General features: G+C 39.1%; 2 protein-coding genes across 2 annotated transcripts in view; both read left to right on the top strand.

Moving 5' to 3' along the window:
- The window catches only part of LOC125371582 (vesicular acetylcholine transporter-like), a 66,273-nt gene extending 59,059 nt beyond the window's left edge, over positions 1-7,214 (top strand). Inside the window, exon 2 of the mRNA XM_048392098.1 lies at positions 3,555-7,214. Coding sequence (XP_048248055.1) covers positions 4,122-5,777 — 1,656 coding nt within the window. The 5' untranslated portion in view covers positions 3,555-4,121 and the 3' untranslated portion in view covers positions 5,778-7,214. The remainder of the gene's footprint in view (positions 1-3,554) is intronic.
- The window catches only part of LOC124113721 (choline O-acetyltransferase-like), a 121,190-nt gene that overhangs the window by 33,842 nt on the left and 73,723 nt on the right, over positions 1-13,625 (top strand). The window lies entirely within an intron of this gene.

Here is a 13,625-nt window from a genome sequence, read left to right on the forward strand (position 1 = left end):
CAATCATGTCATTTGGAAAGGAATAAATGTATTACAGACTTCATCAAATAATTTGTTTTAATCTATGCCTAGCAAGTCTCTTTCTGAAATATACTCTTTTTCTTCTGAGTCAAGGTTAGTTTTACAACTTGTGGGACAACCTTTATATGGTTAACGCAAAACATTCATATCAATGATTCCAACTGCTTTGAGTTTATAATATGTGTATATAGCAGTAAAAAGTAAAATCCTTAGCGTCAAATTAACTGAAGATTGTGATGAAATCAAGTTAGTTTTTTAAACATCACTACTACTAACTTGTTTAAGAGACCCTACACCACCATGTTGGTTAAAGCCCCGTCCTTGGTGTAACCAGAACCAGGCAAGCCACAATGATCGTAATTACACTAACTATCTTTTGCCGATGCAAATAGAAAAATATGAATTTTTTGGGATCAGTTTTATAAATTCTTTCACGTGCTAAAGCGCTGGGAACAAGTGCTCTGTAATCAGCAGTTGCTGATGGACCTGGCTAGGAAATTGGCATCGTCAGATTTGATGAAGGGCAGTAGCAAATCAATCGTAGCAAGCGCGAGTTTCTAGGCAGTGGTAATGACATTTTCCCCATGAGCAAATGCTAAACTCCGCGAAAAGACTACTGACTAGAAAACTCTGTATTCACGGCTCCCAAACCTACGGGGCACTTTACGGCTCCGTCATCGATCCACAATGCTGATAGACGAGTGAAATTTGTGAACCTTGTCTGATTCAATGGCAAAATATGTACTAGGATGTTGGGACGAGCTTTGGCGTGAATTGCCCCCCACCCCAGTGGGAAATCAGGCAGCGCGGGGTGATACTGCCTCCCTTGCGACCATTTACACTGATCAAGTGCGCTAATCTCGTTTGTTTGTGTTCACGCGAGAATTTCAATCTCGATTCGTTGTAATTCGGCCCTCTCCACGCCTAGAAGATCTGTTCTGACAGTCTAACCCTTTAGGCTGTCTCCCTCTCTCCTCAGCCCTAAGGCCAGCCTATTACCGGTAACCTTCGATAGGGACAAATTGATAGACTATTTGTTCGATATTGACAATGTTTGCGCAACCGAAGAACTGTGTTTGGTGGAAGAATTCTGACTAGTCGAACAGGCATATTGATCTTAAATGTGTAAACAGATATTCAATTCAATTTGTCCTGTAAATACAGGCGACACCTCCAGGCTTCGAGAGGGATGAACATTCATCAAAAGCAGAATATTTTATATTAGCCAAAATGTTGTGTTTGACACATTTCATGCTCAATAAATTCAGTTTGAGCACAAATTTGAGTTTAGAGAGCCATATATGAAACATGTTTTTTGTCTCCAGAGAAAGGCATACCACGCACACACTGATTAAAATACGAATAAGTATCATTTTAACTCTTACAGAGAAATTACAGAAGACGTGGCATATAGTAGTACATAATTCAACAAATCTATAATTAGTACACATAGACTAGAAACTTACACTATGTATTTTGATAAAATTATAAAATTGTATGCTTTATCTGAAAGAAGAAAAGGAATCTAATTTCTTCTGTTATTTGTCCTCTTCTCTCTTAATCCAGCTAGTGTCATCCTAACCAGCCTCATGTACGTATTAAATTCACAAAAAACAGTATTTGGTTTATATTTTGCAATAAATATATAATAGAAGATGAACGACATATCCATAATTGCATACACACATCGATATATATAAATGTGTGTGTGACTGTGCGCGAGCGCGTGTGTGTATGTGTGGCCGATGTGTGTATGCAATTATGGATATGTAGTTAATCTTCTCTTATATATTTATTGCAAAATATAAACCAAAGGCTTTTTTCTCCTCACGCCATAAAGGTCGGCAGATCGACAGGTCATGTCACTGTTCTAAATGCATTGCTTTCGATGTGTCTGTCAGGTAAAAGTTTCAACCCGGTGAGTCCGGAATTTACCGAACAAAGCCGACGATGTTTTCCGGCTTCCGGTAAACCTCGTTCCCGATTCCGGGGCATTAGCACCCACGACAGTGATGAATTTCCGTATAATCAATGCGAGTAGGGTGAAACAAAAATGCATGCGTCAGAAATCGAATTCTCCATGTCCTTTGATATGTCGGCAGGGCTTAATTGATTCATTACCGTCAAAGAAATCCCTTCATTAATTCCAATGAATAGTCTTTGATCACCCATATAGAAATATAACTGACAGATGTCTTGCAATCAGGGATATTCTTTATGTAATTTATGCCTATTGAAAAAAGTAGTTGACAGGTTTCACTGATATTTAAAAGCCACATAAATACCTTAAGAAGTGAGTGACTTGACCGGCTCTACGTAGGAGAACTTTCGTTACTTGAATAACTGTATGTCGTCAGTTGCTCTGTCCCACATATTGTGATCCATATGTCAAGTGTCCGTATGGAGTGTAAGTATAACGATAGTTTATTGAATCCCCTCTCTGACATTATGTGGAGTTAACAGAAAGATTTTAAGAAGAGTGGTATTTGTGTACCAGTATTTACCATATGTATGTTTAATTACTATAAAAAGTGTATTACTACAGCCGTTCCGTTGTCTGTTTTCCTCTATGTTTCTCCGAGCGTCATTCATAGTTCACATGTTAAATCAGTGATAGTTCAATTTCCGATGTTTGCTCCACCTGCCTTCAGATGTGTTGCCACGTGGCTTGTGCATCAGGGTAAATACTCTACGCCACCTCTACGTGCCCTCGCCCCACGGTTTGCCTTGGGAAATATCTTTGTATCGGATTAGGAAATTAAATTATGCTATTTATTGAAATATGAATAAAATACTACCCAAGATTATAACCGACCTCGTAATTAACAAAGAAGAGAACTTGATCACTGTGCCAAGGCAGCCTGTGCGACGCCACTCCAGTTAATTTCGTCCATTTAAATACGTGTTAGCAGTGTCATAATTTTCCGATAACTACGTTATGAATTCTCAGAAATGTATTTCAATCTGTTATACTGACAGCTTCCCGATTCGTTAGCTGTGAACTACACTGCTGTTCTTAGTCACACACGTAACGCAGCAGGTAGCATTATACATCACACTAAGTACTTTTTCATGCATGTTCAAATGGTATCTGTTTGCTAATTAAAGTTATCTGTGCATAAAAGCTTATTTCTTAATTATTTGTTTAAATATTTAGATGTGGTTGTTTGATTTTTGTCATTTCATTTTCAGGGTGTGAATTTGAATATTGCAAAATCATGTACCTTTTGGAGTATTAGCATAATATCTTTGACTCTCTGCTTGGGACTCGAAAATGATCTAAAGTAAAATGTATTGACAACAGAATACACATCACTTCTTCACACACTAATGAAGATACAACGCTACATTCATCTGAAAATAGTCAAGCCTTTAACACTTACTTTTGTCATGACAGAACTGTAATGTATTGCAGGATATAATGTGTACATTGCATGAAATGACGTGTTCATTCTTCCCGTTGTTAATCCAATTGAATTGAAAAAAGTTGCTGTGTGATAGTCTATAACGGCACAATTTCTTTGCTGTTTAAGGCGGGCAGTTGGTGAGGAGTACGCATGCTCAACAATTGATCGGAGTGGCAAAGATGCGGACAGGGATCTAGATATCGACATAATTATTTGGATGGTGGATTGGCTCCACGGAGCGAGAAGAACATCGGGAAAGTTTTCATCGGACTATTCGCCGGACAAGGGTTCCGTTGCTTTTGGAAATTCGCTCCTTGTTTAATCGTTGGAGACTGTCCCGGTGAGTGGTCGTGGAGGCTGGGTTTCTGGCAGGACAAATCAATTTAATCTTTACGTTTTCACGCTACTAAAGACTTTGAGTAACGATCTTATGAATGTTTCGTGGAACTTGTTCTACCATCCATATCAGAGATATTCAATAATTGGGCGTCAGGAAGGTTGGACGGATTGTTGTTTATTCTTCGACATCAGAGTGTGAAGCTAGCGAGTTAGGATTACCAGCTATTCCAGTATGAACCCGAACAGTGTGTAAATTTGTGTCGCGATTGTGCGGAAACTTTGAGGAACTTTATGTGATTTTAAAACTGAGATTATATCTTAGTTTGGTCCTTCAATTCGAGGAGAATAGCCAAGATGGGGTTTGTACCACCTGAATTTACGGAGAGGACCACGCAAATGTGGCAGACTTTCAATAACAAAGTTCATGAACCTAAACATCAACGCAAGCTGATCTTAGTAACTGTGTGTATAGCCCTCCTCCTGGATAACATGCTGTATATGGTGATCGTCCCCATTATACCAATCTATCTTAGAGACCTAAGAGGCGATCCCCCGGCAGTTGAAACAACGAATTACACCTATTATTATGTTCAGCTCTCCACACCAGTGACCCTTGCTAACGGTACAGTGTATAACTTCACGGAACAGAGGAAACGTCTAATCAACCTGCCCCCACCCCCGATAACATACGGGAATGAGGGTGGGGCCATAGGCGTCCTGTTTGCTTCTAAGGCTATTCTACAGCTCATGGTGAACCCGTTTACGGGTGGTCTTATAGACAGAATTGGCTATGATATACCAATGATGATTGGACTTGTGATAATGTTCTTCTCCACGTCTGTCTTTGCATTTGGGAAGAGTTACTGGGTTTTGTTTTTTGCTAGAAGTCTTCAAGGCATTGGTTCGGCGTTTGCCGACACTTCAGGACTTGCTATGATTGCCGATCGTTTTACTGAAGAAAATGAACGTACGAAAGCTCTCGGTATAGCCCTGGCATTTATATCATTCGGGTGTCTCTTCGCACCGCCGTTCGGAGGAATTCTTTATGAATTTGCAGGAAAGTTAGTCCCATTTCTTGTTCTGGCAACCGTATGTTTAATAGACGGATTTCTCCTCCTGCTTGTCATGAAACCTGTGAGACTAGAACGAGCACTGATCCCCCGAGAAGAGCGCCCACGAGGTACCCCTATTCACCACCTACTCCTGGACCCATACATCGCGGCTGTTGCGGGCGCTCTGGCAATGTCCAATGTCTCTTTGGCCTTCCTTGAACCAACGATATCTCTGTGGATGAAAGACACACTTGGGGCTGACGAATGGGAGATCGGCTTTGTTTGGCTACCTGCGTTTATTCCACATATCTGCGGTGTCTACCTGACCGTCAAACTGGCCCGGACGTACCCTCATTATCAGTGGCTGATGGCAGCCGTCGGCCTTGCCCTTGAAGGAGTCTTCTGTCTGTTCATCCCCTTCGCAAAAGCGTTCGCTGTCGTCATCGTCCCAATAATGGGAATCTGTTTTGGAATTGCTCTCGTCGATACCGCATTATTACCCTCCCTCGGCTATTTGGTTGATGTCCGCCATGTCTCTGTGTACGGAAGCGTGTACGCTATAGCTGACATTTCCTACTCTCTGGCCTACGCTTTCGGACCAATTGTCGCTGGCTCCATTGTGCACGCTATCGGCTTCCTCTGGCTCAACGTCGCCATTTTCATGAGCAACGTCCTCTACGCCCCTATATTGGCGTCCCTCCGCAACATCTACAAGTACAAACCTTTTGAAAACGAATCGGATATCCTCGTTGATGATCCTCCGAGCAAGCACTACCAGACCTATATGCAAAATGGTGGCATCGACGGGAAGCCGACACAGTTAAATGGCGACGCTATGAATCACCTTGAAGTCAACAAGAAACCCCCTCAGTACAGCGGCGAGATAGACTGCTACCCTCCCCAACACGAGGCAGACTACCTGTACACCAACGACTCATCGTCTTACTACCAACGCTGATACGTAAATTTGTACTTGAAACGAAAAGCTCCCTTAGATGAAGAAAACGTTATCAGTAAGAACATTCCTCTTCTAATCAAATCAATTCAGTCAACATACTTTAGATGATATGTATTCCTAGTGAATGAATGTGAGTTCTTATTCTCACCGTGAAAAACGCTGTGTCCTTGAGATGAGGACATCACCGCAATCTGCTCAAACTGCCCATACCGCGGTTTGCTTCATGAAGCCAACAGAAACTGATGTGTCGATATCTAATTGACACGCCCTGTGTTTTTACTCTGTAGACAGACTCTGACGACATAAACTGATGTCCATTGCATGTTAATGTCAGACCGAAATCTGCAACAAGGCATGTACTAACAGTGTTCATTAACAGAACAACTGGTAGAAACTCTTCTCAGGAGAACTGTAGTGTAGTTTCTAGCACTAGGAGTCGTGGTTTTAAACAAACATGAAAGAATATGGGGATTCTATTTCACCAACATATCACTCTGTAGATATTGTGTCAACCTTTAACCCGTCAGTATACTTACAAAATGTAATATGAATAGGATTTGCTTGTAGAGAACTGCAACTTATGACCAGTTTTGTTAATCGAATGATTGAATATGATTGTTGCCGATACCATTATACGATAGGTGTAGTATAGAGTAAACAGACCATTGGTTGTGATTTAGGGGAGTTCTAGTCATAGTCTGTAGTAATGTTTAGTTGCAATGAAAAATATGTATTTCATACACTTTTCAGGATACCTTGTGTAGTTATGGATTTAGACCAATGGTATTGATATTTTTGTCACATCTCTATCTCTCCTTAATAACGAAAACCACGTTAAACTGTAACACCATTTTGTTAAGTGTTCCAAATTTTAGAATTTGTAGACACTTTTGAATTCAAATCAATTTTCTACAAAGACGATTTAGTAGATACAGATCTTCTAATAGATTCAAGCAGGTTCTCATTAATATTTTATTCAAATGAATATAGTGCTATTCGCATAGAGGACATGGTGTTGGGAAAAAGTTGTTGGAGTGTAGCAAGTTGGTGACTGGTTGTCCGTCCACAGTTACAGTAGGTAAGCTTTTAAATACTTTGTTGAAGTTTAAAATACTTATTTAAAATGAAGACTATTTGAATGTTTGTAAATAATGCCCATGTTTCCATGTTGCTGTTAACCTACAGCCCAGTGAACACGTATATATTAAACCACATCTTCATAGTGTGATAAGCAGAGGATGATAGATTGTAGATACATTTCTCCATTTTTTCACTTGAACTTGTTGATATGTGTGGGTTCTATGTGGTTTAAATTGTTAGCATATACTATGTTTTAAAGGTTATGATCACATGTGTATAATGCTTTAGAGGAATTAACACACATGAAATGAACAGATCTTAATATTGAAGTGCAATAAATATCTGTAATGAACAGAATATATAGCTGTAGTCCTTATGTTTTACTTTGGCCATTGTCAGTGTCACGGGCCGCTGTAATCAAGGACATTGTTGATTCAGCAGCCCCGTAATACTTGAAGAAGAATCAAAGCAGATAGTTACAAGTGTGGTCATGTTTTAAAGCTTTCAATGATTCCAAGGTATATGTTTGCTGTCTACGCGATAGCGATATGGCCAAAATATGGTTCCTTTAAATTTAGTTTCAATACGGACGATAAATAAAAGGTAATATTTGATATTCATGAAAAGAAACAATAGGAATGGGATGAAAGGTCAACCTAATGTACCTGTTCGTATGTTAGTCAGATTCCATGGAATAGTTTGCTAAAATTGTTGCAAGTGTTTAAGATATGTAACCTTTACATAATTCATACAATTCATAATAATATCATATCAACCTGTTTAACATTAACAATGTTATGTGAATGTGTTATCATAATTTATTTACAGTCCCTACACAAATTTCAGATTTAAGGTTAATGAAAACCCCTACTCACTACACCGATTGCTTCATTACATCCTGGGGTTGAATAATCTTTCTAATTTTGAATACTTTAGTACTAATAATTTTAATGTATGATACATGTAAATACTGAATTTTAGTAATTTCTCAGAAAACAGCTAAGTTAAATAAAATTGACTTTGAATACATTTCATGTCCCCAATTAGCATATCTTATAAAATACTGTTCCGATCATATGCCACGTCTTATCAGAAAGAGAGAAACACCTTCGATTTCGAATATAGTTTATTTAAGACCATATCATTTCCTTTCGTGTCTACACCTGTTCTTCAATTTCCAGATGTTGAATTATCAAAACATACTGTTCTTTATTTAATGTATGTTCAAACCAATACCTATTAGTTGTGTTTGCTATATAAACAACGGGCAATATATATATATATATATATATATATATATATATATATATATATATATATATATATATATCGGGTATTCTCCTAAAAGTATTCAGAATTCTTAGAATGTATTTGTATATGTGTATGTAATTATGTAAAAGCATTTATTTAGCCTCTTGCATATAGAGCTAGTGACCTAGACATTTCGAGAGAAAAGAAATAATGGTCTGGTGAAAAAGGAACATGGAACTTACATTGACATTTATTTTACCTTTGTCCTCGCAAAAAAGAATGCCTCGACATGTTTTAAAACCCTACACGACCGACGCCACAAATAACATGGCACTGTTTTATAGATGATATCCATTATCCCTGTTTGCAGCCAAGCGATGAAATAGGCAAATAGCATTTGAAAATCGTGGGGTATGTCACCAACCAAATGATCATGTTTAGACAGGACGATAACATTCAAAATATTGCTTCTACACAAACGTAACATGACACTATATTCTCAGCGAATTTAGGCCCTGTTTGATATGAAGTACCACTGTGTATAGTCACCATAAACATCGATTTCTGTTGATAGCGTGACAGAGCGATATCTTGCTTACAAATTTATAGGAATTATGTCCTTTAATCAAAGCAAGAAATCTTTCTTTATGAGTTTGTTCTTGGTCACAAAGAGTAACCATTTACAATGCAACACGATAATATCTGATGACCGTGTGCAATGAACGATGTGATGGCGCGCACTTCAGCTGGATCTGAACTCTCTTGAAAAGTTTTACATAGTTTTAGGATAACGATAAATTACCATATATGCAATAAAGTTTTCGTACATTATTAAAGGTCCTTTCGCGCACAGACAGCTGCAATGCTGTTTGATACAATTCTTCCCATACTGACGTCATTCGACATGAACAAAGCGACACATCCTGGAGAACAGGTTCAGTAGTTTAGTAATATTGAATAAGCGAATGTTTCCAGGACATTGTGTCAACCATGCGATCCATCACGCCAAGCCCAGCGTGCGTACCATTCACTTGCTGACTTCATTAATGCGATGATTCCTTCCTGAACATGTCCTTGGAATACAGAGTAAAGGTTACATACAATTTACTCATTGTTAAGATATTGTACTTTATATACTAAATCACATTATATTTTTCTCGCATCCAGTGTTTTATGTCCTGGTTCTATTCTGAAGAATGTCTTTACATGTGGGAAGAAGAGCACTGGAAATGTTAAACAGAAACACTTCTTTGTAAACGTTATGGACATACGTTACTTTTGTAGACCGTTCACTGAAAAGAATATTTTATAGGAAGGCAGATCTGCATTTATCTTGCTGAAAAATAAGAGGAAGCTTAACTAATTTTTGTTTTAACTATAAGAAACTTTTTAAATCCAATTTTAAACAATAGTTACCAAAGTGACATTTGCAAGTACGACAATAAAAGCCGCACCACTTGCTTGTAGTATCGCAGGGTCATCGAGTGAAGCGGTTGACGAGAGATTATTTCATCTCACTTTCAGTAAGAAAGTAACAGGTAGATATATAATTAAATAAAGTTTATCTGTTGTCTTTTCAGAGCTTATTTTTTAAAATCGATATAACTTACGACATCTTGAGATGGATATGTGTTTCGATAATCGCACCAACAGCAAAAAATATGAATATAAAAACAATCTTAATATCAGTTTGTACAAAACCGCAGTCAATAAACTCCAAAACCTATAACCGCCCGCAATAATACGTGATATAGAAAGGGAGAGGACTGATGAATAACAAAATAATGACGTGCTAAACACTCAAGCAGGAGCCATTGTTGCTTATTGACACTTCTGATGCATGGGAGGACGGGGCATGGGGTCCGTTTTCTCGCACGTGCTTTCAGATGCCATTAAGAGCAAGCTTGATTAATCTTTTCATCAAATACTCTGACTATGAAATCCCTCCTCCATCTGTCGAGGGGATACTATATATGTCTCAATCAAATGTTACTGTTGTGTTACTGTAGAATATTTGCCGGAGATTACCGAGTCGAGTACTCTCGTAAGTTTCCGGTGTTCCTCGCGCGTAATTGATCGTGCGTGTTGATATATATTTTTGGTCCTTGAGTCTGCTGCAAGGAACAGCAACAGGACATGCTATGACGTGAAGACGCCTTCAGGTTATAGGAGGATGTTGTACTGCAGTACATGGTCCACTTCATTAGACTTCAAGTTTTCATGATTGTGCTTCCGAGAGATGTGTTCTATAATCAATTTTCATCCGAACTTTTCTCCATTTACGAATAAATTTGCACCGATATTCTAATTCATTATCGATATTGTTGAAAATATGGAGTGTGTATTTTACACCCTAAAATAGTATATGTTTGCATGTCTCATCCAACTAACATTGAAACTTCTAAAAAATCAATGTAATATGTAATATAAAAAAACCACAATAGGTTTTCCCCTAACATTGATCATATACGTGGTTCCAGGCGTGCATGACAGCTTGGCACTACGAGGCACAACCTAGAAAACCACAACTAAATAAAATAGAATAAAAAGTTTTAAGCAATCTGGCAGCCATGTTGCTGGATTTCAGTATCTCCAATACGAAAAATAAAGTATATTCTGATTGCCTGACGTTGTTAATTTGATTGTTGTTTAACGCCGCACTCAGCAATATTCCAGCTATATGACGGCGGTCTGCAAATAATCGAGCCTGGACCAGACAATCCAGTGATTGATATCATGCGCAATATCCACGCAATTGGGATACTATGACATGCATCAACTAAGTCAGCGAGCCTGACCACCCGATCCCGTTAGTCGCTTCTTACGACAAGCATAGTCGCCTTTTACGGCAAGTATGGGTTGCTGAAGACCTATTCTACCCCGGATCTTCACGGGTCGCTCATCTGTCTTAAACTATGTTTGGAAGTCCTATACAGTGTATTACATGAGGTGAATCAGCTTACGGTCACATTTGACGTTTAGTTAGGTTACATCACCCAGTTAGGTTACATATATCTCACTACACGATAACATAAAAACAATTATGTTGTGGGTTAACTCTTAGAAGATCTTTGATCATGAATTTATCCGTTCTTTTAGAATGATAACGTCGTGAACAAATATGAGCCTCTTCATTGTTAGAAACACCCAAATATGTTCAGTCCATCAAGTAGATCTGGAGAAAAGGCGAAACATGTCCTGTTTACGATATGTACTCCCGTGAATCTCTGAGCCATATAGACAGTATGTTCCTCTCTAAGTTTAAGATCGGAAGACAAACCACCCAAAGCCATGTGACCATCATCCCCACGACACACCACTCACATTCCACCCGAAACATGTGACCACCATCGCCACCAAACACCACTCACACACTATACAAATCATGTTACCACCATCGCCACCAAACACCACTCACACACTATACAAAACATGTGACCACCATCGCCACAAAACACCACTCACATTCCACCCGAAACATGTGACCACCATCGCCACCAAACACCACTCACACACTTAACAAAACATGTGACTATCATCGCCACCAAACACACTCACATTCCACCCGAAACATGTGACCACCATCGCCACCAAACACCACTCACACACCATACAAAACATGTGACCACCATCGCCACCAAAAACCACTCACACACTACACAAAACATGTGACCACCATCGGCCCCAAACACCACTTACATTCCACCCGAAACATGTGACCACCATCGCCACCAAACACCACTCATACACTATACAAATCATGTTACCACCATCGCCACCAAACACCACTCACATTCCACCCGAAACATGTGACCACCATCGCCCCCAAACACCACTCACACACTATACAAAACATGTGACTACCATCGCCACCAAACACCACTCACATTCCACCCGAAACATGTGACCACCATCGCCACCAAACACCACTCACACACTATACAAATCATGTTACCACCATCGCCAACCAAACACCACTCACATTCCACCCGAAACATGTGACCACCATCGCCACCAAACACCACTCATACACTATACAAATCATGTTACCACCATCGCCACCAAACACCACTCACATTCCACCCGAAACATGTGACCACCATCGCCACCAAACACCACTCATACACTATACAAAACATGTGACTACCATCGCCACCAAAGATCATTCACATAATGACCACATACCCACCAAACACACTCACACACCACCCAAAACATGTGACCACCATAGCCACACAAAAAACGCTCACACACCATACAAAACATGTGTCTTCATCGAAACCAAACATCACTCACACACAACTCAAATCACGTGAACACCATCACCTCAAAACAACACTCTCACGCGACATCCAAAACATGTGACCACATCGCCACCAAACACTACTCAAGACATATGACCGCTGTCGACATAAAACACCACTCACACACTACCCAAAACATGAGACCAATCATTGCCTTCAATCATCGACACCAAACACACTCTGACACAACCAAAACATTAACACTGCATTGGCGAAGTATTTGTTCAACTAATATTGCGTACTTTTCTAACAAAGGACTAAGGAGACTAAGCTTCACAGCTGAATCATACAACGATATGAACATCATTTCCAAGAGAGGGAAATAAGTGACTGCAATTAATCACCGTTGACAACGTGCCAAAATCTCCAGTAAACAGAAAACATGTTCTCCCAATCGCAAATTTCACATCTCGTTTTCTGGTTTTCGTGTATTCTGACAAGCGTGTTTGCATGATTCGCAAAAACACACATTGACGCCAATCAGGGCACATGTTAGTGTTGCCACTTTTTCGGCCAATTTTTGACAGTTCTCGCCTAACCAATCACACTCCTTTCATTTGACTGCATAGCGTGGTTTGCCGTCGTATTTCAAGGGATGAAGATATCCATAGGAGTTTTTCATAGTCAGGGAGAAATGATTTACTTCAATTGTCATATTTTTTAGATCAATGAGAATTAATCGTTTCTATTAGAAACCAATTACAAGATGGCTTTCATTCTTTTCTCCCCTTTACACCTCTTATGGTGGTAAAATTGTTTGTAATCCATCCTTGCATTGAATTGGAATGAATGTTTATCAGTTGTTAGAAGACGATCAGCTCTTCGGAATGAGCAACAAAAACCGTCATGTCCACCAAACTGATGCATTAAGTACCAAGCTGACAACTGTAATATGGTTCTGTAAAGGATACAGTGTGTAGAGAACATGTCTGGTTAATTTTGTAAACCAACATGTTTATCTAATGCATGGGCCCGACGAAATAATATTTCAGACTTCTAGATGAGACAAAGATTGTATTTGATGCTACACACAACACAATTGTCAGCATAAGTTATTATATTATTCTACTATTCTCTCCACTGCACATGTTCTCAAGCCCGATCGCATGTTACCAAAGATAACCCAATTAATAAATTTCCATGTTTAGAGTATCTTTATTAGATTAAACCAAGACTCAAATTAATTTCTTACAGCTCGAAAACACGTGACAGG

The sequence above is a fragment of the Haliotis rufescens genome, unplaced genomic scaffold, assembly GCF_023055435.1.
Source record: "Haliotis rufescens isolate VD_foot unplaced genomic scaffold, xgHalRufe1.0.p SCAF_11, whole genome shotgun sequence".
Taxonomy (NCBI): Eukaryota; Metazoa; Mollusca; class Gastropoda; order Lepetellida; family Haliotidae; genus Haliotis; species Haliotis rufescens.